General features: G+C 36.8%; 1 protein-coding gene across 2 annotated transcripts in view; it reads left to right on the top strand.

The window, feature by feature from the left end:
* The window catches only part of SPAG17 (sperm associated antigen 17), a 226,566-nt gene that overhangs the window by 25,504 nt on the left and 176,878 nt on the right, over positions 1-24,184 (top strand). Inside the window, exons 2-4 of one of the 2 annotated variants that reach the window (XM_076000014.1) lie at positions 3,665-3,740; positions 5,920-6,060; positions 6,658-6,744. In XM_076000014.1, the coding sequence (XP_075856129.1) occupies positions 3,675-3,740; positions 5,920-6,060; positions 6,658-6,744 (294 nt within the window). In that variant the 5' untranslated portion in view covers positions 3,665-3,674. The remainder of the gene's footprint in view (positions 1-3,664; positions 3,741-5,919; positions 6,061-6,657; positions 6,745-24,184) is intronic. The other variant, XM_012761835.3, reaches the window with a different exon arrangement.

Here is a 24,184-nt window from a genome sequence, read left to right as displayed (position 1 = left end):
ATGTTTTAGGCCTGGATCCACAGAATTAACCAGACTAAGAGTTGCAATTCAACCGGCCAACACCTGATCCCATTTTCATATTTTTTTAAGCAAAAAAGCAGATGCATATCTCTAATGAAAAGTAGGCTAGTGTTGCTCTCTTCCCCCAGCCACTTCAAAGGTCATTTCCATAGTCAGCCAGTATACAAAATCTAAAGCTCAGTGTCTTCTCATTTGACTCTAATAAATGTTTTTGTTTTTCATGGTTGGTGATGGGTCAATGTCTCTGACAGACTTGCACAGGATGCAAATTGACTTTAAGTTGCCTCCTTCCACACTCTCACATTCTCTCCCATAACTCTGAAAAATTATATACCTTTAGAGTTTTAAACATAGTATGGTAATAATTTTGGTCCTCTCTTCCAAGGACCTAAAATACTTTGGAAACATGTCAGGCAAACAAATTCATTATTATCAAAGAGAAAATTTATTTTACAAATTGAATGTCATTCAAATTAATGTTTGCCTTTTCATGATGCAACTGTAGATATTCTGTTTGATTTCTTTTCTTGACTTACCCATAACCTCTCCAGACTTGAAGCAGCATGTTTGGATTAGCCATGTTCTAATGACTAGCAAGAGCAGAAGCCCCTTCAAATAATATCCTTGATGATGGCTAGGATTATTGTTAGGTAATATGCTCAGAAGGCTATCTATAGGTTTTCTCATTTTTTATAACAAGAGGTATATACTGTCATTATCTTCATTTATGCAGAGGCAGAGAGAAGTAAAGTAAGTTTCCCAAGGACACACAGCTGGTCCATTGAGATTCAAGTCCAGGCAGTCTGTCTACTGAGCCCAGGCTCTCAATTACTATGCAACAATGACCTGTGCTTCTCCAAGAGGCCACCACAGTGTGAAGAACCTAGTCATCTGTGGGAAGGGCATTCTTGGGGACTTCCCAGGGCAATGGTCCCAGTGTTCAGGTGCCTGAGTGGGAAATAGAGGAATGGTCAGGAAGAAATGAGAGCCCTGGAGTTACTTTGTCACCTGCTTTTCATAGAGCCCATTTTGAAGGATAGTATTTAAGGCTGGGTTACACCTGAAGCAACATCAGCAGACAATTATCAATTCATACAGTGTACTACTACAGAGTATGTATTTAGGGAAGGGTGGGATTTGTGTGCAGTAGACGGAGAGAATCTGCTTTGCCTTCCTCAGTATTTTTTAAGAGACAGCCTTGGCCTTCACAATCAAAATCATCTGCAAGTCAGTCTTACACATGCAGGTCTTCCTGGGATAGAAGCTGCAGTATGCCAGTAAATGCTTAATAACCTGTTCTCCATGTGGAAAGCTCTGATTTGTAGTGCTTGCCATTGCCATAGTTTGAATACTTCCACCATAGCATATTTCAAGTTATTAAGACAACCTCACTGAAGAGAGCTGGAAATGGTGGTGGGCAATCAGCCCCAACACACCCTTGGAGGAGGTCAAAAGATGAGGGTGGCTCAGGCAGTGGTGGTGCTGCAGAAGGCAAGTGTCAGGGTGACAACCCTCTCCCAGATACTGGACCATGACAACTCATATTATATGCTGCTTCACTCTGTCTTCCTTCTCTCTTCACCCCATCCTGACATTTTTCTGATGTAAATCAAGCTCTTAAGATGGCAGAGGAATGGCTGCAAGGCCAAATTCCCTAAACCATTGTTACCGATCCCTAATATGAATCATGTTAGATCAGCTATAGTGCGTTCTCCTCCTAAAGGACTTCAGGGCTATTGACTGTATACCCTGCAGTTTACTGACATATGCTACATTCTAGCACTTTATAATTCAAAAGTCAAGATCCTTTCAGTGCCCAAGTACTCTCTGTCGCTTTAAAATATCTGTCAATGTATATTTATGTTTCCTATTCACTACCAGGCACCACAAGGTGCAAAAGCATATAAACATCATTTCTGACCTAAGGAGTTTACAATCTAGTTGAGAAAACATGACATCCACATGAAAGAATTCCTAAGTAAGGATTACTTTAACAGTATGATGATAAGTCAAACTATAGCATTATAAGGGATATATAATTAGAGAAGAGTCTATAACAATAAGTACTTATTTAGCAAAGATAGTAAAGAGAGATGAGTAAGTGCATATCCTGGTTGTTTATATTGTTCTTGTTTAACATACAGTGTATACCCTTTTTAACCAATGTTTTCAACTTACTTTATGGTTAGAATCCATTTTTAACAAATATGATTGTAGCAGCCAGTTTTATGTAATAAAAACATTTCTTCTGCTGGCCAAAAGCCCATACTAACACTCCTTTGCTGATGGAGATCCAAGACTCCTTTTGAAGGAAAAATCTGGTATGAGAAAGACATTCACAAATCCCTGTCCATTTGGCAGTAAATTTACTTAACAAAAAGGTTATCCTTTCAACAGAGTATTGACATAAAGTACAGGTTTGCATATCTGTACAGTGTTAAATAGCTCTTAATAAAACCTGACTTTTTAAATGTTGCACTGATTTTACTTGAGGGTTTTATACATCTTCTCCTAATAAAAGTGCTGACCACTACTGGTTCATAGAGCTTGTCAGGCCCTGATCAGTTCTGAGTAGGGGACTGTGGAAATTTCATTTTAGGTCTTTCAGGGCCACAGGCCTCATAACACACTAGTAAAGGCAGCGGAAGAAGGCATGCATGTCCTGCCCTTGTCTTTCCCCATATTGGCCAATTATTTATGCTAATAAAAAGAAACAATCACAATTTGATCATCCAAAAGCCACTTGTCACTTGTTTTTGAAAGGGTTTTTATAATTATATTAGACTATGTAATGCCTAAATAAAATTTGGAGAATTTGCAATGTATGAAATAAAAAATAGTTGTAAATCTACCCTGTGTCTCTGAGACAGTAGGCTTATGTGAGACAGCCAGGTTCTCTGCATTTATATGAATACTCACTTGGCTTAGATTAGTATGTAAGTGTCTGGGATAAGACGACCTCCTGCCAGGCTTCAAATTAGGTGAGACTGGTAAAGTAAATAAAAGGTAATAGATTGTGTCCATATATGACTTCATTCCATCCTTTGAATGACTTTATCAATAACTACTTAGGGGCAAGACTCTGCAATAATCATGTACAATATATGCTTCCAGGTCATAGAGAGCTGACTTTATTTCCTAAGGTATTTGAGGTTTGACAGACCAAAACTCTCTTCCTTCACCATTGGATACATCCAATGTAGTTTTTCTAAAATAATTGATGTTTTCTCAATTCATGCTACTAATTACACCCAAACTTCTTGAATGATCTTAAAAAATTTACCCACAGGTAGGAACATTACTGGACACATGGTTAATTGAGTTGCACACATTATACTTTCATTTCTCCCCATGGTCAATGCTTCTTTTCTCTATATACTAAATTTCTCTTGCTTTCCTGTGAACTTCAATTTAAGGACTTTGTTTAACTGCATGTTAGGGTGGGATATGGGTCAAGTAGTGTTTTTAATAGTATTTTGCTGAATCTAATTTGTGTCTGATTTTTCCTAAAACAATTTTCTATTTCTAAAACTGTTTCCAGTTGGTAGAAATTTGGAATCTGTGGTTACCCTAAAATACTAAGAGAAATATTCAGAAATTATATTTGCAGAGTGTCACTTATTTAACTATTCTTTCCAATTAGATATGGGGAAATGACTTGCTCTTCATTGAATATGGTGCATTTCCTAGCGTCCCGCTGCCCCCTGCTGCAGCCCACAGTGAGTGCATCCTTTCTGCAGGCATTCTCCGTTTGTATTATTACTATCTTGCTCATCCATTTCATGCTTACTCAGGTTCTGGCTATGTGATTAGACACTAAACCATAACTCTAACAAAGTTCTTCATGAGTTCTATTTTGCCAAATAGATCCAATTTCTAGAGCAAGTATTTTGTGAATGAGAGAGTATACTTGGGAAATTGTACCCAAGCTGGACTCTTAAGACCCCTTCAAATGGAGGATGTGGCCTGGATCCCCAGCTCTTGTAGAGAGAGTGCTGGACAAATCTAGAACTGCTATAGCCCAGGTGAACTCTCTCAGGGTGACCTTGGGGATATATGATACTAAGATACTAAGACACCAGATACTAATGGGCAGGTAGGTGATGGACTACAATGCCCTCTTTCTCAATTGTCTCCAAAAGAGAGACAATTGAGAGGCAGACTTTTCTTGTCACCATTAGCTTTCAAATATTGCAAGGAAACGTTCAGTGGGAAGTGGGATAAGGAGGTAGATACAGTCATTAAAATCTTCGGTGTTGGGAAGTGTAACTGCCAGGAACTTAAAGGTATTGCCTATCCAGGAACCATGTGTACTTTATTGTGAGAATGTAAGAGATTTTCACCCTTTAATGATCACTATAGTAGCAGCTTTGACTGAGGGTACAGACAAGAGTAAAGGGGAAGGTATCTAATGCAGGAAAGGTAATTTTGTGATAATGGAATTTTTTCCTAAATAATACATTATAAATATCATACCTATGTTTTAGAATCAGAACGTTTAAAAAACAGATCCTCAATCTTTCTGTGATGAATTAACAATTCATTGTAACAGAAGAAACCACATAAAGTCATACCCATCTGCATGCATACATACACACTTTGTAAGTAAAATCTACATTTTTTTTTTTGCTCTTACATGTGTTTTTGTCTTGGTAATAACATTGAAAATTTTATGGCTCTTGCTAGGTAGTTAGTAAATTTCCTGGAGGAAAATAAGAAGTTAGGACAATTGCTATTCAATGGTAGAAAGAATTTGCACTAAGGTCTTTTCTTCTTCCTTTACTTTAGTTCTATCATCAACCTGATTATAAACTGAACAGAAACCAGAGGAACCACATAAAATTATGCATTTCATTAAATTTGTGCGATCTTCTCAAATCTTCTTAGATATTGTTTTGCCATCCACTGAAAGAGAGTTTTACTGTATTTGACTCAGACCTCTAAAGAGGAGACAGAGGGAAGCTTAGATAGTGCCCTGCCCAAGTCATTTGTTTCATAAATGGGGAAACTAAGGCCCAGAGAAGTCACATGTCTAGAGTGCCCTTCCTGACTCTTATCTCTCTTTTCTAACATCTTTATTGTGTTTATCTATTCCATCTCCCTATAAGATTGCTAGTGTTCAGAGATACAAGTCCTGATTGCATGTGTAGTTTCTTCATGGTGAGTAATTCAATGAGCTCCACTCCTAATTTCCCAAAAGAAATTATTATTCTCCCAAAAGAAATTACAGTAAACAGAGTAAAATAAATTAATGATTGCAATTATTGTCTTTATTAACTTATTTCTTTAAGTTATTTGATGCAAATTTAACATCCAAGTGTAATATTTTAGCCTATTTCTTGGGAGTGAAAAGGACCGATTTGTGAATTAGTAATGGGATTCTTGTGTTACATTAAGAGAAAAAGATGTGTTCCAGTTCTCATTTGGCAACTCATCCAATGTTATCCAAAATTTAGCAAATATTTTTTCAGCTCCTTGTATATTCCTCGCACTATTTGGAGTCTTAGGATGTACCAGGGGAAAGAAATATAAAGATTCCTGCTTTTGAGACTACATCTTAATGTATATTTGTGACATAGGAATGAACTATTGCTTTCCAACACCAGATTACTCTTGGACAGCATTCTAGTGAAAGTGTCACTTTTTCAAATTGTCTCCTTTAAAATAAAAAGGTTAGTTTCTCAAGAAAATTGTTTTTGGGTCAATTTGTATGAAATTTGGCACAATACTGCCGCCTTGCGTCTACTTTGATCAGAGACCCACATATACTGCAAGGTCCAACCCTGTCTTTAAGGGAACGTTTACAGGAAAGTTATCCTGTTTTTCAGTGGAAGTGCTGGACACAAAATTACCTACCCAGGAATATTTGAAATCTAATTCCTTCTGATTTTATGATAGAACGATTGGAAGGCCTCCATCGCTTTTGTGGTTGGGAACCAGATTGAGGATGATCTTCTTATTCGCGCACTCACTCTTGCTGTCCAGGTCCCTCAGCGAAAACTCTTCACTATGGTATTGTGGCAAGACATTCTTCAGCAGGTACCTGTCCCTTCCCACCTCAAAGTCCCTTGAAAATTTTTTACTTAACATAACAGAATTATAAAATAAACAAAGATGCTATATTATTGGACTGTTTTGTAAATTTTGGTGGATTATTTTAAGTAAATATATAGCTAGAATAAATTTGAATTGTTTAATCTGGAAGAATTCACTTTTGTTTATTATTGTCCATTTAACATTCATTCATTTGACAAAGATTTCTGAGGCCATGGCAGGTACCATGCCAGGTCCTATGAGGGATTATTTAATAAAAGCCTTAATAATAATAAAAGACTAGACTAGTTAAGATCCCAGGGGAGTGCATGACTAACTGGAAAATGAAGGCTACAGGGAATCATAGTTGTCAGAGGTCGGACAGGAGTGATAGCATATAAAAGATCTTGTTGGATGACACATATCCATATCATTACTAACAGCTGACAAAAGTGACTATATTTTACCTAATTGTTGGGTATCTATTTCTTCCTAGCTTCCCCAACCCCTCAAGTCACCCAGATATTTGAAAATTACATATATCTAAGTATTCTTTAAGTAAGCCCTTCTTTTTCATTGTAAGTAAATTTAATTTTCTTACAGATCAATGAAATAAATACAATTGTTGGAGCTCCCTCATCTAAAAAAGCAAAAAAACCTGGAGGTGTTAGTGTTCCCTTATTTTATGAGGTAGGTGAAAGTGTTTATCAAAGAGATTTTTGTGATTTTTAGAAAAGATAATTGAAGTAATAATGTGAGAGGCATTTTTTAATTTAATTTATTCTTTAAAAGTAAATTCCTGCTCCTCCTTGGAGATATCTGTTCCTGATGGTGGACACAACAAAAGCTGCCTTCTTTTATGATAAGAAGTCCCCATTAGGAATATAGTTGTCCAAGATTATTTATACCATCACTGCATCCAATTGAAAAATATAAATCAGAAACTTTTAAATACAAAAGTGTTGGGTCATACTTTTCCATGGTAATTACTGAGTATGTGATGGTATTAAAGACAGTCATATTATTTGTGTATTACAAAGTATTAGTTTTACCAAAGAAACAAATCTAGAAATGCCCCACAGTGTTTCTTGTATAAAACAGAGGCACAGCTGGAATAATTTTTCATCAGTTTGTGAACTTTGTGCACATTGTACATCCCACTTTAATCAATATGAAAATAACAGTACTCTTCAGATTAATGGTCCATTCCATTTCTAGCAGCTGCTTAGTATAAAAGTCTGGCTAGGCTGCCCAAGCAGGCTTTTATACAAAGGACTTAGGACTCACGCTCAGTATGAGGAGATTTTGTCTCACTCTGCCTTTTTCATATCTAACTTACAGCTTTCTAGAAACTATAAAAATCCAGTGATTAATTAGAATATTACTTAAAATTTGTCAGGCACTGTTTTATGGCTCTGGAGACCTAAAACTTAAAGAGGTTTGGATCTTTCTAAGACAAATTTGTTTTCACTTTATTTCAGTGATGGCTAATAAAGTTTTTATGTGTCTCAGGTCTTAGGTTATTACATAACAGTCTCTTTAGTATTGCCTGCATACTATCTGAACAAGTTTCATTGGATTTATTCACAATAGACAATACTATGATTTTTATAGCATTAACTCTTACTACACTGTTCTCACTATCATGGCAAACTTATCTGTGCATTTGGAGTCAAATAACATACCTTATCTCTTTTGTTATGATATTCTGAAAGAGTGTGCTCCAGTTGAAACATTATATGATACCTGATTTAAAATATTGAAATTTTTCTTTTGAAGTGGCCATAGAAATCCATGTCCAATTCTCAGGCCTGGGATCAATTAGCCCCATGAAGGATTCTTTCTTCTTCAAAGATGCTAAGTAAAAATCAGAGATGATAACAGGCCAATTTTGACATCTACTCTGGACAGGCATATGACTTGGATGTGGGATAACACAATGTTATGAATCCAGAATGAAGTCAGAGAGCCATTCCTCTTCAATATGTGCTGTGACTCTTAGTTGCATATTCTTCCCTCAGCGGAGGTCCATTTCACATCTGGCTCTACCACATTCTTCCGGTGGAGCATTTGGGCAGTAAGTCTCTCACACCCGCTCACATACTCTTTTCTCAATGGTTCCAGAAGAAAAGGGAAGGCAGAGTGGAGCACCATAGAGACTAAACCTTAGGTGCACCATTTATTAACACCAAATTGCTGTAGCAAAAATTTCAAAGAATATAAAACAAATTAAAGCTTTGTCAGCATCAGCCAAGGACAGGTTGTACATCTAGAGAAGAGGGGCACATCTCCAATCTGAGTCCCTTTGCACTTAGGACCTGTTCAGGAACTCTGTCACCTAGTACCTCATGCCAAGTGAACTGAAAAGCCACTGGCAATGCCTGTAGAGCTCCACGGTAGTAAGTGGTGGCCATGGAAAAGGTCCAGAGCCAAAAATCTCCTGAGACTTCCGGACTCCTGAGCCACGTGGACAGGCTGTTCATGGGTCTATTTCTATTTAACGCCTTGCATGATCTGCAGCAACTAGGACTGTTGCCACAGGAAAACTCCTCAGGAGCCTATTTAGAAAGTCTTATATTTTCTTTCTCAAAAGACACTGTAATATGGGAGAAGAGATGATCTAACAAAATTGCTTGTGTGACATGGTAAGTTTATAGAGATCCATTTCGGAAGGAGAACTCAAAATATAACAGCTATACATTTAAGCACTTATATTAAATATCGAATTCCACTTGTTGGATACTCTCGTTGAACTTAAATCAGAGCCTAGTCACTCTTTCTTTAAACACAATTCTAACCAATTTAGCTTTCTGGTTTCCTAGACTGCGGTTGATTAGGAGCAGCAAATTAAAGTGAGACTTCACTATAGTGCAGTTCATCCATGAGTAGTAAAATAGTGTCAGAACCACATTACATATTTCCAGTAACGACTAGAAATGTCTGGGCTAGCAAAGACCACATTCCTAAGTGATTTGCTCAAGTTTTCATTTGGATGGCTTGGTGTTGTGTACACATAGCCTCATTTTGAAATTGTGTAATTTCCCCTGAAACCTTAGAATTTCATCTAGCCATAGTATTGTATATATGAGAGAGCCTTTATTTATAAACCATAGTTCTTTGAAAACCTGCTTAGATTTGTGCTAATGTAATTCCATAGAGACATAGCTACAGCTCATTTGTTCACTCACCTCCTCTCTTTGGAAACCATGTTTGCTCTAGCAGGAACTACTCCAAGGACTCACGTGGGAAAGAGAACAGAATATTCTCCTTTGTGTATATTCCCAGGAATGTTGTTTTTTACTTTATTATCATCATTATTATTTAATACTGAGGATGAGGATAATCCCATGCACTGTCATATCAGCACCATTTCCAACATGTAATCCTATTTGAGGATGCAAACACATATAAAAATGAATACACAAATATTGCCTGCATTATATATTAGTAAGTTTTACCAAATATTATCAAGTATTAATACATTCTTGTTCAAGCACTAGTGCTACACATTACTAGACAATGGAGAGGAAAGAGGGAATATGAGTATTATAAAGACTCTAACTTCAAGAAGTTTAAGGACTATAAAAGGAAAATAAAATGAAAAAAATATATGTTTATAAGCCTGGCATACAGTAGACATTCAATAAATATTTGCTTAATGAGTGTAACATAATGTATAAAATGGTCAGTGAAGTCTTTCAGGGACAAGTGAAGTGCTATGGGAATTCAAAGGAAGATAAAATGAGATTATCATTATTTGGTATAGTTGGCAGAGAGGGGTGGAACCCAGAGAAATTTCTGTGGAGAAGGTGGCATTTGGAAGGAAAGGAAAGGGCTTGAGATATTTGATCTTTTAGATATATCAATTAACCCACATCAAAATTCTAAAAGGAAATATAAAATCCCCATTTTACACATAGGAAAATGGAAGCATAAAGAAGGTAGGAAGTCTGCTAACTAGAAAATTGAAGGATTTGGACTTAACCATAGTTAAATACAAAGCATCATGTTTTTCTGCTTTACCACAAGCCTCGTACTGTTCCACTGGTCTCAAAGCTGTCCACTCTTGGAAGGGTAGACCTTGACATTCAAATGTGGGAGAGGGCATTCTATGAAAAGAGAACAGCTCAAACAAAGCCATAAAAATGGGAAAAGACTGAATAAATGTGTACTAAATGTGTAGTTCTGTGCTATAATATACACTAGATAGGAAAGATAAATCCTGTACATATTTTAATTACAACTTTAAAATCCTAAAGATGGAAATGTGTAGGGGAAAGCATTTCAAATACTGGAAAAAGTACATGTTCTTGATTCATGCCTAAACTTAAAATATTTTTCTCTGTGTGTATGCTTTGTGGCACACATAGAGAATCTGAACTGTTCATTTACAGGTATACTCAGTCCTGACCGAAATTAAAAAGCAAAATATTAATGATCATTTAATGCCAAATTATATGTTTTCAATGAGAGAGGTCTATGCATACCATAAATGCAAAGATTCTCCCACTCGTGATTAAATATGATACACAATAGGTGAACTTTATAAGATAAATGTGCAATTTTCAGATTTGACATTATGACTTTGATAAATTACAAAGAAAAAAACTATCAATTGGCAGGGGTTTGTTTATCCAACTTATCTGGTATCAGAGCCAAACATCTTAAATGTTTTTAGATTCCATTCTATGTTTCTTTTCATGTCATGATAATAATCACCATACCTACCTGCCTGGAAATGAGCCTCCATCCACAATTGGGCCATGGGTTATGTGCCTGTCTGACTTATTTATAAAAGACAAATTAGGTCACTGCAAAATCAAAAAATAAAAAGCCTGCTGAAACAAAAATTACCTATAGAGAATAAATGCCCTAGTTGATGACTCACTTAGTTAAAAATGTAATCAATTCTTGAAGTTTCTATACAATAAAGAACTTGGACAATCCTAAAGATTATGTGATATGGTACAATTTTACAAATGAAAATAATTATTAATTTTCTTCTTTACTCCTGTCAGTAAAAAAATAAGAACTTACATTTTTAACAAATATATCCTAAAATAAGTCTATGAGTCTTTCTATTGTAACTGGGAGAACATTACAGGTGGAAAGATTTTTCTGATGTTAGATTTTAAAATAGTGTGCCAAATGCAGTTTTAAAAGATGTAAGATACAACTGTTATATCTTTAGAACTAATTCGTTTTACCACATTTTTAAGATACTTTGCTAGTGCATTGGATTAGTATGCCCAGATGTAATTGTTCCATTTTTTGGTTTCTATTTCCTGGTATATACATATATCTCTCAGGTCTTTTCCAACATATATTCATAATAATGCACAAGTAGGAACACAGATTTAATTATAATCTAGTTTGCCATCCTTCTCCAGATTCCTAATATGAAACTCATTTCTTAAACAGTGCCTTGAATTAATAGTCAATTCAATAGAATTTCAAGCCTTTATTTTGGAGGGTGGCCCTTGTCAAAATGAAAAATGGAAAACTCATGCTTCAGAGATAGGAACAAATAATATGTGAAAACATTTAAGAGATTTGAAGTTATTAAAATGGCAGATCTACTGGGAACAAAAAGAGCAGTATGTCATGGAAGAAATGAAGGAAAAAGGAGACAGGAAGCATTCTCTGGCCTTTTCAATCCTGCATTTTAAAACAAAACAAAAAAATTCTGGAAGAATTGGAAGGTAGCCAACTTAATGCCGTTATTTCAGAGAGCTTAGGGACACACCAGGAAATTACAGGCCAGTTAGTTTAACTTCACTTGTAGGGAGAGTATTAAAAACTGCTGCAGGAGATCAAGTAAAAGGATGCTTAGAAAAGCACAGCTTGATTAAGGCAAGCCTGGCCAACGTGATTTTCGGAAAGGGAAGGTCATGTCTTAGGAACTTGTTGAAATTCTTTGAAGCTATTATGGCCAGTGTAGCCTTCAAAGAATACAGCGAAACCAAGAATCTGCGTATCTTTCCGTTCCACATCAGTCCTTCAGGGATGCCTACAAAACATGGCCCACATCAGGGCTTTGGCACTCCAGGTTTAGAAACCACTATCAAAATAGCAGAAAATAACCTCTGATGGAACATTTTTAAAGCTGGAACCAATTAATACAACCTGATATTTATAAATGTAAAATAATGAGACTTGGAACAAAATTTAGGAATATTGAGCTGTAACAAAGAAGTATTACGTTGGGACTATAAAAACAATCTAGGAGTTCTTATGCCAAAATCTGGGCTTTGGAGCCATTTCTCACACGAAGAAGGGAAGACAAGGAGAAATAACAGCACTAGAAATGGTTACAGAGCAAAGGGTTATGAAGAGTTGCAACCCAGTGAAATCTGTCAAGATAGAAAAAAGAACAGTCAAATGTGTTAACAACTCTGAGCCTCTACAGTTCTGGAGGAGGCCAGAGCAGCCCAGCAGAGAAAGTCAAGTTCAGGCTAGTCACTAAGGCGCAGAAGGTCAGGACTCCATTGCTTTAGGAATGGGCTCCCAGGGTACAAATATGTTTGCCTCTGAGATCAGAAACCCAGAGTTCTATTTTCAAAGAAAAGCACAATTCAAGCAAAGACATTCAAAAAAGTCCAAATCATGGCCCAGCTCTCCAACACCCTGGGGCACAGGCAGCTTGCCAAGTCCACGTAGCAAATAGTTGACAGTCCAGAAGGAGGGATGTAGACATTGGGGAGGTGTGGTGTCCGATGCTATGAGCCTGGGATTCAGCAGCAGGAAGCCCACACCACACAAGGATTAGGTTTCTGGCTGGGACATTCAGGCAGTGGGCAAGGCAGGAATCTAGTCAAGAATTCCAGGACAAGGACATCAGGAGAGGACCAGCCACAGAATAAAGCAAAATTCAGATAATAAAGAGCAGTCCTCATACTTTCTCCAGGTCTTGGCTGGGGTGGGTCCTGAAACCTCCCTAACACTTTATACTTTGCACTCACTGTGATTGGAGGGATCCTGGAGAAGGAATCAGGAAGACTATATCATTCTATTCCTGTGTTTAAGATTGTGAATAACTCACATTTATACATGGTGATAATAAAAGTTGCCATTTATGGGACACTTAGTTTATTCAATTCTTGTGTGCTGCGTATATTAGCTAATCTAATCTTAATGATCTGCCAGAAAATAGTTACAAATGATGAAACTGGAGTCAGACTGGCTAATTAACTTGTTGACACAGAAACCTCTATTTTTTCTACTTACATCACAAAAAAGTTGAGGACAGTTAGTTTAAATTCTGGAAGTGGTTGTTGTAGTGTAACATGTCTGGAATAGAAGCTACTGTTAGTTGATTAGATTTAAGCTTTAAATCTCTTAGTAGTTCTACAATGTTTATTACTTTTCGTTCTACTCAGGCAATGAAGGTATATCTGCAGATGATGAAGGGGCCAAATAATTTTACTCAGTATTTTTAAGCCACTTTGATGAATGGCTTTTGCTCAAACATTTGATTCAATAGGGATTTTTAATTCTTACAGTTGAGATTTATGTGATTAATCTTAGGATGACTGAGTCTTTTCTGTAGGATATGAAAGAGGGAAAAATGGGAAACAAGAGGGAAGTTAATACATATTCAACAGAGGTGAAAATGTGGAAAGAAAAAGAGACATTTCTGAAATCCTAAGTTAATTAGCAAGAGCTAAATTTATCTTCAGAGTACCTACTGCTAGTTTGGTGAGACAGATGCACCAAACCAAATCAGACTGCCCGGGATATCCTGGTTGCATTACTTACTAGCTGTGTAATCTTGGGCAAAAGGTAACCTTGCTGTACTTCAATTTTTTTTCTGTATAAAGTCAGTGTAAGTGTCCATTAAAGTTTAGCTATTAATATTATTACATTTTTGTTTAATTTGTATTCTTAGTCACAATCAATGCTGGAGCATGAATATAGTAGAAACACATCTACAAATAGGCTTTTAAAAAAAGTTTTTTAAATTTCAGAATATTATAGGGCTACAAACATTTTGGTTACATAAATTGCTTTTGTACAGTTTGAGTCAAAGTTATAAGGGTGTCCATCACCCAGATAGCATGCATTGTACCCATTAGGTGTGATTTACCCATCCCCATCCCTCTTCCCACCTGCTTGATTTCCATTGATTTTTACTGTTATATGTGAACATGAGTGTTGATCAATTAGGTCCAATGTAGTAGTGAGTACAACTGGTGTGTGTTTTTCGATTCTTGCCATATTTCATTATAAGGATGGTCTCCAGTTTCATTCAGGTTGTTACAAAAAGTATTAGTTCACCATTGTTTATGGCTGAGTAGTACTGCATGGTATACATATATCACATTTTATTAATCTACTCATGTATTGATGGGCACTCGGGTTGTTTCTGTATCTTTGCAATTGTGAATTGTGCACTATAAAGACTCAAGTGCAAGTGTCATTTTTATAAAATGTCTTTTTCTCCTTTGGAGAAATACCAGTAGTAACATTGCTGGATAAAATGATAGGTGTATTTTTAGTTTTTTCAGGTATCTCCATACTACTTTTTATAGAGGTTGTACTAGTTTGCAGTCCCACCAATGGTGTAGAAGTATTACTCTCTGCACATTGACACCAGCATCTGTTGTTTTGGGACTTTTTAATAAAAGCCATTCTCCCTGGAATTAGGGGATGTCTCATTGTGGTTTTCATTTGCATTTCCCTGATGCAAATTGAGAATATTTTCGTGTTTCTAGTCCATTAGCCTATCTTCTTTTGAAATACTTCTGTTCATGTCTTTTGCCCACTTTTTAATGGAATTATTTGATGTTTTCTTGCTGATTTGCTTGAGTTAGCTGTAGATTCTGGTTTTTGCCCTTTATCTGATATATTGCATGAAAATATTTTCTCCCATTCTGTAGGTTGTCTATTCACTCTACTGATTGTTTCCTTGTCTGTGCAGAGCTTTTAAATTTAATCAGGTCTCATTTATTTATTTTTGTTGTTGCTGTGATTGCCTTCGGTGTGTTCTTCATACATTCTTTTCCTAGGCTGATATCTATAAGAGTTTTTCCAACCTCTTCTTCTAGAATTCTTATATTTTCAAGCCTTAAGTTTAAGTCTGTTATCCATCGTGAATTAATTTTTGTGAGTGGTGAGAAATAAGGATTCTGTTTCAATCTTCTACATGTGGATATCCAATTTTTCCAGCACCACTTATTGAATAGGGATTCTTTTTCCCAGAGTATACTGTTGTCTGCTCTGTCAAAGATTAGATGGCAGTCGGTAGATGGTTTTATATCTTGGTTCTCTGTTCTGTTCCATTGATCTATGTATTTTTGTGTCAGTGTCATGCTATTTTGGTTACTATAGCCTTATAGAATAGCTTAAAGTCTGATAAAGTGATGCCTCCAGATTTTTTCCTTTTGCTTAAGGTTTCTTTGGCTATTTGGGCTCTTTTCTGATTCCAAACACACTATAGGATTATATTTTCTGATCTGCAAAAAAAAATGGCATTGGTATTTTGATAGGGATTGCATTGAATCTACAAATCACTTTGGGTACTATGACATTTTAACAATGTTGATTCTGCCAATCCATGAGCATTATATGTTTTTCCATTTGTTTACATCATCTGCAGTTTCCTTCCTCAGTTATTCATAGTTCTCTTTGTGGAGATCTTTCACCTTCTTGGTTAAATATATTCCTAGGTATTTTATTTTATTTTATTTTTTGTAGCTATTGTGAAAGCTATTGAGTCTTTGATTCTCAGCTTGACTGTTGTTGGTATATAGAAATACTACTGATTTGTGTACATTGATTTTGTAACCTGAGACTTTGCTGAATTCATTTATCAATTCCAGGAGTCTCTTGACACAACCTTTGGGGTTTTCTAGATATAAGATCATATTGTCAGCAAAGAGCAATAATTTGACTTCTTGCTTGATGTTGGCTGTGGGTTTGTCATTTATGGATGTTATAATTCTGAGATATATTCCATCTGTGCCTATTTTGTTAAGAGTTCTTATCATAAAAGGGTGCTGAATTTTTTCAAATGCTTTTTCTTAATCTATCGAGAGGATCCTATGGTCTTTGTTTTTTCTCTATGTGGTGAGTCACATTTGTAGATTTGCATATGTTGAACCAACCTTTACATTTCTGGGATGAAGCCCACTTGATCATGGTGGATTATTTTTTTGATATACAACTGAATGCAGTTTTCTAGGATGTTATTGAGAACTTTTGCATCTGTATTCATAAGATATTGGTCTGTAGTTTGCTTTTTTTGTTTTGTCCCTTCCTGGCTTTGATATCAAGGTGATATTGGCTTCATAGAACAAGTTGGAGAGGATTCCTTCCTTCTCTATGTTACAAAATAATTTCTGCAGTATAGGTACCTGTTCTTGTTTGTAGATGTGTTACAATTTGGCAGTGAAACCATCTGGTCTGGGACTTTTTTTGTTTAGAGATTTTTTATTTTATTACTGCTGTAATTTTGTTACTTGATCTTGGTCTGTTCAGGAGTTCTGTTTCTTCCTGAATGAGCCTAGGGAAGTTGTATTTTTCCAAAAATTTTTCCATTTCTTCAACATTTTCAAGTTTATGTGTGCAGAGATTTTTATAGTATTCAGAGATGATATTTTCTATTTCTGTGGCATCAGTTGTAATATCTCCTTTTTCATTTCTGATTGAGATTGTAAGGGTCCTTTCTTTCTGTTTCTGCTTAATCTGTGAGAGGCCTGTCGATTTTATTTATGTTGTCAAAGAATCAACTTTTTCTGTCATTAATCTTCTTATAATTCTTTTGTTATTGATTTCGTTGAGTTCTGTTCTTACTTAGTTATTTGTTTCTTCTGCTGGGTTTAGTTTGCTCTTCCTTTTCCAATTCCTTGAGAGTATTCATTAAATTGTTCATTTTTGATCTTTCTGTCCTTTCAATGTAGATGTTTAAGGATATGAATTTTCTTCTTGTGACTGCTTTTGCTGAATCCCGCAGATTTTGATAGCTTGTGTCCCCTTTGCCATTTAGTTCAAAGAATCTTTTGATTTTCATTTTAATTTCCTCCTTGACCCAATAATCATTCAGCAGCAAGTTGTTTAATTTCCATGACTTTGTGTAGAATTGATTGTTTCTGTTGGAATTGATTTCTAATTTGATTCCACTGTGGTCCGAGAAGATACATAGTGTAATTTCTATTTTTTTTAATTTGCTGAGACATATTTTGTGGCGTAGCATATGATCAATCCTTTGTTTCATGAGCTGATGAGAAAAATGTATATTCCATGGTTTTTTAGTAGAATGTTCTGTAAATGTTCTAGAGTTCCATTTAAGTCCATGTTTCTTTGCTTATTTTCTGCTTGGAGGATATGTTCCATTCTGTCTGTGTGGTGTTGAATTCTTTGGCTATTATAATGCTACTGTTTATCATTTTGTTGGGATCAAGTAGGTTTTGTTTTATGAATCTGGGCGCACATCTGTTAAGTTCATATATATTTAGAATTATTGTGTCTTCTTGTTGAATTGTTCTCTTCACCATTATATAATGACCATCTTTATCTTTCTTTACTTTTGCTGATTTGAAGTCAAGTTATGTAATATGAGAATCTTTCTTTTGGTTTCATTTGCATAAATTATTGTTTTCCATGCCTTCACCTTGAGTCTGATGAGTCCTGTGGGTTAGATGTATTTCCTGGAGGCAGCATATACTTGGCTTGTGTTTTTTTACCCATTCAGCCATCCTATGTCTCTTGGGTGGGGAGTTTAAGCTATTCACATTTATTTAAAGAATTGATAAGTAAAGTATTTCTATTCATCCTGTTGAGTAGAACTTTATTGCTTTGTTTTACCTTATAAGTCATTGTGGTGTTTTTGGGTGATTTTACCCTGGTAGGTGACTACTATGCTGATCTATGTATAATGCAGTTCTGAATGCTTCCTACAAGGCAGGTCTGGTCTTAACAAATTCTCTCAGTGTTTGCTTATCTAAGAATGTCTTTATTTCTCACTCATATATGAAACTTAATTTTGCAGGATACAAACTTCTAGGCTGGCCATTATTCTGTTTGAGAAGACTGAGAATGGGGCCCCAATCCTTTCTGACTTGTAAGGTCTCAGTTGAGAAGTCTGCAGTTAGTCAGATGGGCTTTCCTTTGTATGTTAACTGATGCTTTCACCTTATGTCTCATAGCAATTCCTCTTCATGTTTATTTTATTCAGTCTGATGACTATGTATCATGGTGATTGCCTCTTTGTGATGAATCTCCCAGGAGTCCTTTGAGTTTCTTGAACATGGATATCTAGATTTCTAGCAAGGACAAGGAAATTGTCTTCATTTATTCCCTCAGAAGGTTTTCCAACCCTGTGTATTTTCTTCTTCAATCTCAGGGATACCTATGATTTTTATGTTAGGCCTCTTTACATAATCTCATATTTCTTGTAGGCTTTGTCCATTCCTCTTATTTTTCCGTTCTTTCTCTTTGAAGGACTTCTTTAACTCAAAGGTGTTGTATTCATGCTCTGTGATTCTTTCTTCTGCCTGATCTAGCCTATTCTTAAGGCTTTCCACTGTGTTTTCTATTTCCTTGAATTAATTTTTTATTCCCAGGAGTTTTGATTTTTTAAAATAATTTTATTTCTTTTGTAATAATAATTAGATTTTTCATTCATTTCCTGAATTGTTTTTATGGTTCTTTGTGTTTGGTTTCTATTTTCTCTTATATTTCATTGATTTTCCTTACAATCCATATTTGAAATTCTTTATCTGTCATTTCAATCTTTTTGTTTTGGTTGGTATCCATTGATAAGGAGTAATTGTCTTCTTTTGGGTGTGTCCTTTCACTCTGATTTTTTATGTTTTTGGAGTTCTTTCACTGATTCTATCTCATCTAGCCTTCCATCAAGGTCTGGGAGTGATAGTTTTAGCTTACAGGCTTCTCCAGGTCCCCAAAGATCATCCCCTGAACATGCCAGGGAGAGTAGTGCTGGTTCTGAGTTGCCTATGTGGTGTTCTAGCAGGTTTGGTGAGCCTCTCATGTTATCTCTGACCTGCTGTCTTCACCTCTTCCCAACAATGTGTAATGAGTTAGGTCCCCCAGCTTAATATCAGTGATGGTGGGTGGTACTTGTGAGTATAAATCAGCTGCTCCCTGTTTGCTTGAGTTGGAAGGCACTTTGTTTAGCTGTGGGGTTATTCACCCTGTCATTGATTGAAGATTGTGTGGAAGAGCCAGCTGTCAAAATGATCTTTTGTGCCTATGATAAGCTCTGATCTCCCAGGTGGGGCATATGAATACCCTAATCTTTAGGAGAGATCCTATAGCTCCCAGAGGTTTGCTTCATCTCTATTCCCCTTGAGGTGGGTGGAGGAACAAGACAAGGTGGCTGGATTGTGAGAGCCTAAGAGGCTTTCCAAAGCCTTGGCAAAGCTCAGAGGTTGCCTATCTGGCTGCTAGGAAGTGCTGCTGGTATGAAGTTCAGGGAAATCTCTCCAAGCTGTGTAGGCTATTCTCAAGGGAGGGGCCTAATTGCTTGAGAGCTAAGACCCTGGCCAAAGCTGTTTGCACTGTGCCCACTAATGCAGTTTCTCCATGGAGTGGGGCAAGCACTCTCCCTGTTTGCTCCCTGGAACTCTACAGCACTCTCCCATTAGATCAATCCACATGAGTTCCCACATCATCTGAGACCAGCTCTCAAACTACCTCTCAGTCTGTCTGTTTGACCCACTAGCATGCATCTCTGTGGGACACTGGCAGGTGGGGGGATTCCTAATTGTCCAAACCTGTTCTACCACAAGACCCCAATGGGAGAGATGTAGGCCTCTCTGTCCACAGGAGCCTCTGTGAGGGGCACACTCCCACCTGGGAGAAGCAGCCACTTACAAGTTTCTTGGCTTAGGCTGCACTCTCTATTGTAATGAGTGGGGGAAGGGGCCACTGCTCCCATTCAGCTGGCATGCCTGAGGCAGTCAGTTGTCATGGGAACCAGGGGCTAGGCTAATTCACTCCAAGTACCTCACCCCATCCAATATGGTGGTTCTCCTGTGGATGTGGTGAATGCAAGTGCTCATAGATCCCTGTTCCTCAGCACCTCCACACTCTCCCATTGGATATGTCCACAAGGGCTTACTCACCACCCAAGTTCAGGACTGAGACCTCTCCCCTGTGTTTCCCTGTATGGCTCTTGTGTCTGGGGGACATTGGGTCCACACCACCTGTCTAAGACACCGGCACATGATCCCATGAAATGCCTACAGGCAGGAAGATCGCAAATTGCAGCAGCCTCACTCTCAGTGGCACACTTGGCTGGGAATGTGCACCACTGTGAGAAGCAGCTATCATTGCTTCTTGGTTCAGAATATTCTCATGGTTGCCATGGGGGTGGATGAGTCATAGCTACCAGCTGGCCCAAGAGCTAAAATTACTCTCTTTGATATTTTGATTGGAGGAGGTGCAGAGCAGGAAGTATCTAGGTGTAAGAGAGCTGGCACTCTGGTCTCTCGTGGCACTCTCCCATGGAGTGTCCTTTTTGAATACACAAACTTCTGTGGATTGCTGTTTCACCCCTCTATTCCTATTTAGCCACCATGCCTGGGCTTGTCAAGGGTGGAAACACCTCCAATATGTTTTATGTCCCAATGTTCACTGAAGGTACCTATGTAGGGGAGGGGAAGCCCCCTTTACCCTTTCAGTGGGTTCTGGGTTTAGACTTCACCACTGTCTTCTCTCCGTCTTCTTCTTTGTCAGCTTCTCAGTTTTCTCAATTGGGTTCCCACACATCTCTGTTGTCTCTCCCTGTGATCTACACCTAAGTTGCAACTGCTCTCTACTTTCCTCGGTCCAATATTCTGCCTTCTACCTGGGATGACCCAACAAAGGATGTCTTTAGTAGACCATCTTGGCTAATCTCCAAAATTGTTTTATTATGGTAAAAAAAATGCATAATATAAAATGTATCTTCTTAGCTATGCCTAAGTGAACAGTTCAGTAGTGTTAAATATATTCACATTGTTGTGCAGCTAATCTCCACAATGTTTTCATCTTGAAAAGCTGAAACTCTATATCCATTAAAAAATAACTCCCTATTTCCCCATCCCTGGCCCCTGATGACTCCTCTTCTATTTTCTGTTTCTATGAATTTGACAACTCTAGATACCTCATTTATGTGAAATCATACACTCTTTGTCCTTTAGCAACTGCTTTAGCATAATGTCTTCAAGGTTCATTCATGTTGTACCATGTGAGAGAACTTCCTTTTGTTAAGGCTGAATAATACCCCACTGTGTTTATAGACCACATTTTCCTTATCCATTCATCCATTGATGGACACTTGAGTTGCTTCCATTCTCTTGGCTATTGATAGTGAAGAGCGCTGCTATAAACATAAGTGTGCAAATTATGAGCATGCGTTTTACTAAGTGGAATATGATTAATGAAAGATGAACTGACATCTAATTATGCAAGTAAGGGAAGAAAAAAGGCAAATCAATGGTGAAAGGGTATTTGCACTATCCCATTCAACTTTTGTTTAATGTATTAAATACTAGTGTTCATGACCATGATGGAAACTAATATACATTCTTCTTTGTTATACCATATCAGGAGTAAATATGACTAAACACCCCAAGAAATAAACAACAGTAGTAACTTTTTCTAAAATCAATAATTTTAAAAGTAAAATCTCTCATATATAAAAAGAGCATTTTGATAACCACTCTCGTTAAATCTTCATGTGAACTGGGAAGAACAGCTAATATTATCTCCATAGTACAGATAGAGAAATGGAAATGAACGAAACTCAAATAATTTGTTCATGGTCACCAGTGTAATCAGTGTCAGTTTTAATAGCTCATGGCTTGCTCCACACTTAGCAGAGGGCAGGTCTCCTTCATTAAAAAGTTCTTATTCATTCATTTCCCACAAGATAATTTTAGATGGTTTATGGATAAAAAGTTTTATTTTGTTACATATATATTTATTTTAATATGCACTAAAAATAAAAGTAGACTACTAAATTACAACTCCCCTAACTTTGTGACTTAGGATAGGGCTTCATTAATTTTTAAAACTTGGTTTACAGTCAGCCTATAGAAAAAGATTAAGTTTATAGAACAGTGGTACACAGCTTTGGTTAAATCATCAAGTGATACTCAATGACAAAGGTTTAGGAAATCTTTTATCTTCATGCATTCCACCAATATTTTAGGGTTGGATTTACCTTGATGAATAAAACAGATATAATTCCCTGCCCTCTCAGAGTTTACATTTGAATAGGGTAGGTAGGCATTAAGCAAAAATCAAACAAGCAAATAAATATATACAAGGTTATGAATTGAAGTAATTGCCTTAAATTAGAGAGAATTACAGGGGAAAATACTGCAGTCTTGAGTGTTTGGAGATGAAGTGAAAGAAAAAAATGCCAGCTGAAAGGAGTAAGGGGAGATAATCAGGCAGAGAGAACAGGATGTGTGAAAAATCTGAGGCAAAAATAGAAAGATTGCTGTCTGTGGGAGGAATGAACAGGGCCAGGTGCCTGGAGCACAGAGGGTGAGAGATGAGAGGGTGGCAGAGCCAGATCTGTGGGGTTGGTAGGTATTTGTTAAGAAGGAGTTTGCATTTTTACTTCATAGAAAATAGGAAGCCGTTAAGACTTTTAAAGAGGAGAGTGACACAATCTAAGTTCTTTTAAAAAATCTTTTCTGGTTGCCAAGTGAAGAATCAATAGGTATGGAGAAAGGAGGCAAACGTGGAAGTAGGGAAGCCAGTTAGGAAGCCATTGGGGTATCTAGGTGGAGATGGGGAGAGTACACACATTCAAGGAAATGTTCGGGAGGAAGAATTGGCAGATTTGTACCAATGTAAGATGTGAGGGGTGAGGGAGAAGCTATCAGGAGTGACTTCACAGTCCTGGCTTGAGAAACTGAGTGAAAATATCTTCATTTTTCTTTTTTATAGTTTTATTTTTCTTTCTTATAAATTGACAGTTTATAATTGGATACATTTATGGAGTACAAAGTGATGTTATAATTTATTAATACAGTGTGGAATAATTAAATGAAGCTATTTATTATAACATATCCCTCACCTCAAATACGTAACATTTTTAGTGATGAGAACATTTGAAATTTACTGTTAGCAATTTTGAAGCATACAATACTCTATTATTAACTATATTCCCCACATTATATAGTAGAACTCAAAAAAAGAAAAAAAATTCCTCCTGTTTAACTGAGATTTTATATCTTTTGAACATTATCTTTTCCCTTGCTTGTAACAGGATACCTGAAATTGGATAATTTATAAAGCAAATGACTTCATTTCTTACAGTTATAGAGGCTGAGACACAGATCAGGGGGGCATATCTGGTGAGAGCCTTCTTGCTGGTGAGGTCTCTCTGAAAAGTCCCAAGGTGATACGGGCTATCACATGGTGAGGGGGCTAAGCATGCTAATGTGCCAGATTAGGTCTCTCTTCTTCCTTTTATGAAGCCACTAGTTCATATCTCATTATAACCTATTAGTCTTTTAACCCATTAATCCATTAATCCATGAATAGATTAAACCATTCATGAAGGTGCATCCCTCGTAAACCAATCACCTCTTAAAGGCCTCACCTCTTAAAATGGCCACATTGGGGATTAAATTTCAACATGAATTTTAGAAGAGTCATTCAAAGCATAGCAACCATCATCTTTCCATCCCCCCATCCCCTAGCCTCTGTAACCACCATTCTTCTGCTCTCTGCTTTTATGAGCTCAATTGTTTTCGAGTCCATATATAAGTGAGAAAATGTAGTATTTGTCTTTATGTGCCTGACATTTCACTTAGCACAATGTTCTCCAATTCCATCCATGCCATCACAAATGCAGACTTTCTTTGTTTTTAAAGGCTGAAAGGTATTCCATTTTGTATATATCCATATTTTCTTCATCTTTTTTTATTTCAAAATATTAAGGGGATTCAAATATTTTAGGTTGCATAGATTGCTCCATTCATCTGTGGATGGACACTTAGGTTGATTCCATAACTTGGCTATTGTTAATAGGGCTGCAATAAATAGAAAGGTGCAGACATCTCTTCAACAAGCTGATATCAAATCTTTTGGGTAAATACCCAGAAGTGGGATTGCTGGATCATATGATTAATTCCATTTTTAGATTATTGGAGAACCTCCATGA

Source organism: Microcebus murinus, chromosome 2, assembly GCF_040939455.1.
Source record: "Microcebus murinus isolate Inina chromosome 2, M.murinus_Inina_mat1.0, whole genome shotgun sequence".
NCBI classification, from domain to species: Eukaryota; Metazoa; Chordata; class Mammalia; order Primates; family Cheirogaleidae; genus Microcebus; species Microcebus murinus.
The sequence above is the reverse complement of the archived record's forward strand: the minus strand, read 5'-3'. Positions and strand labels throughout refer to the sequence as shown.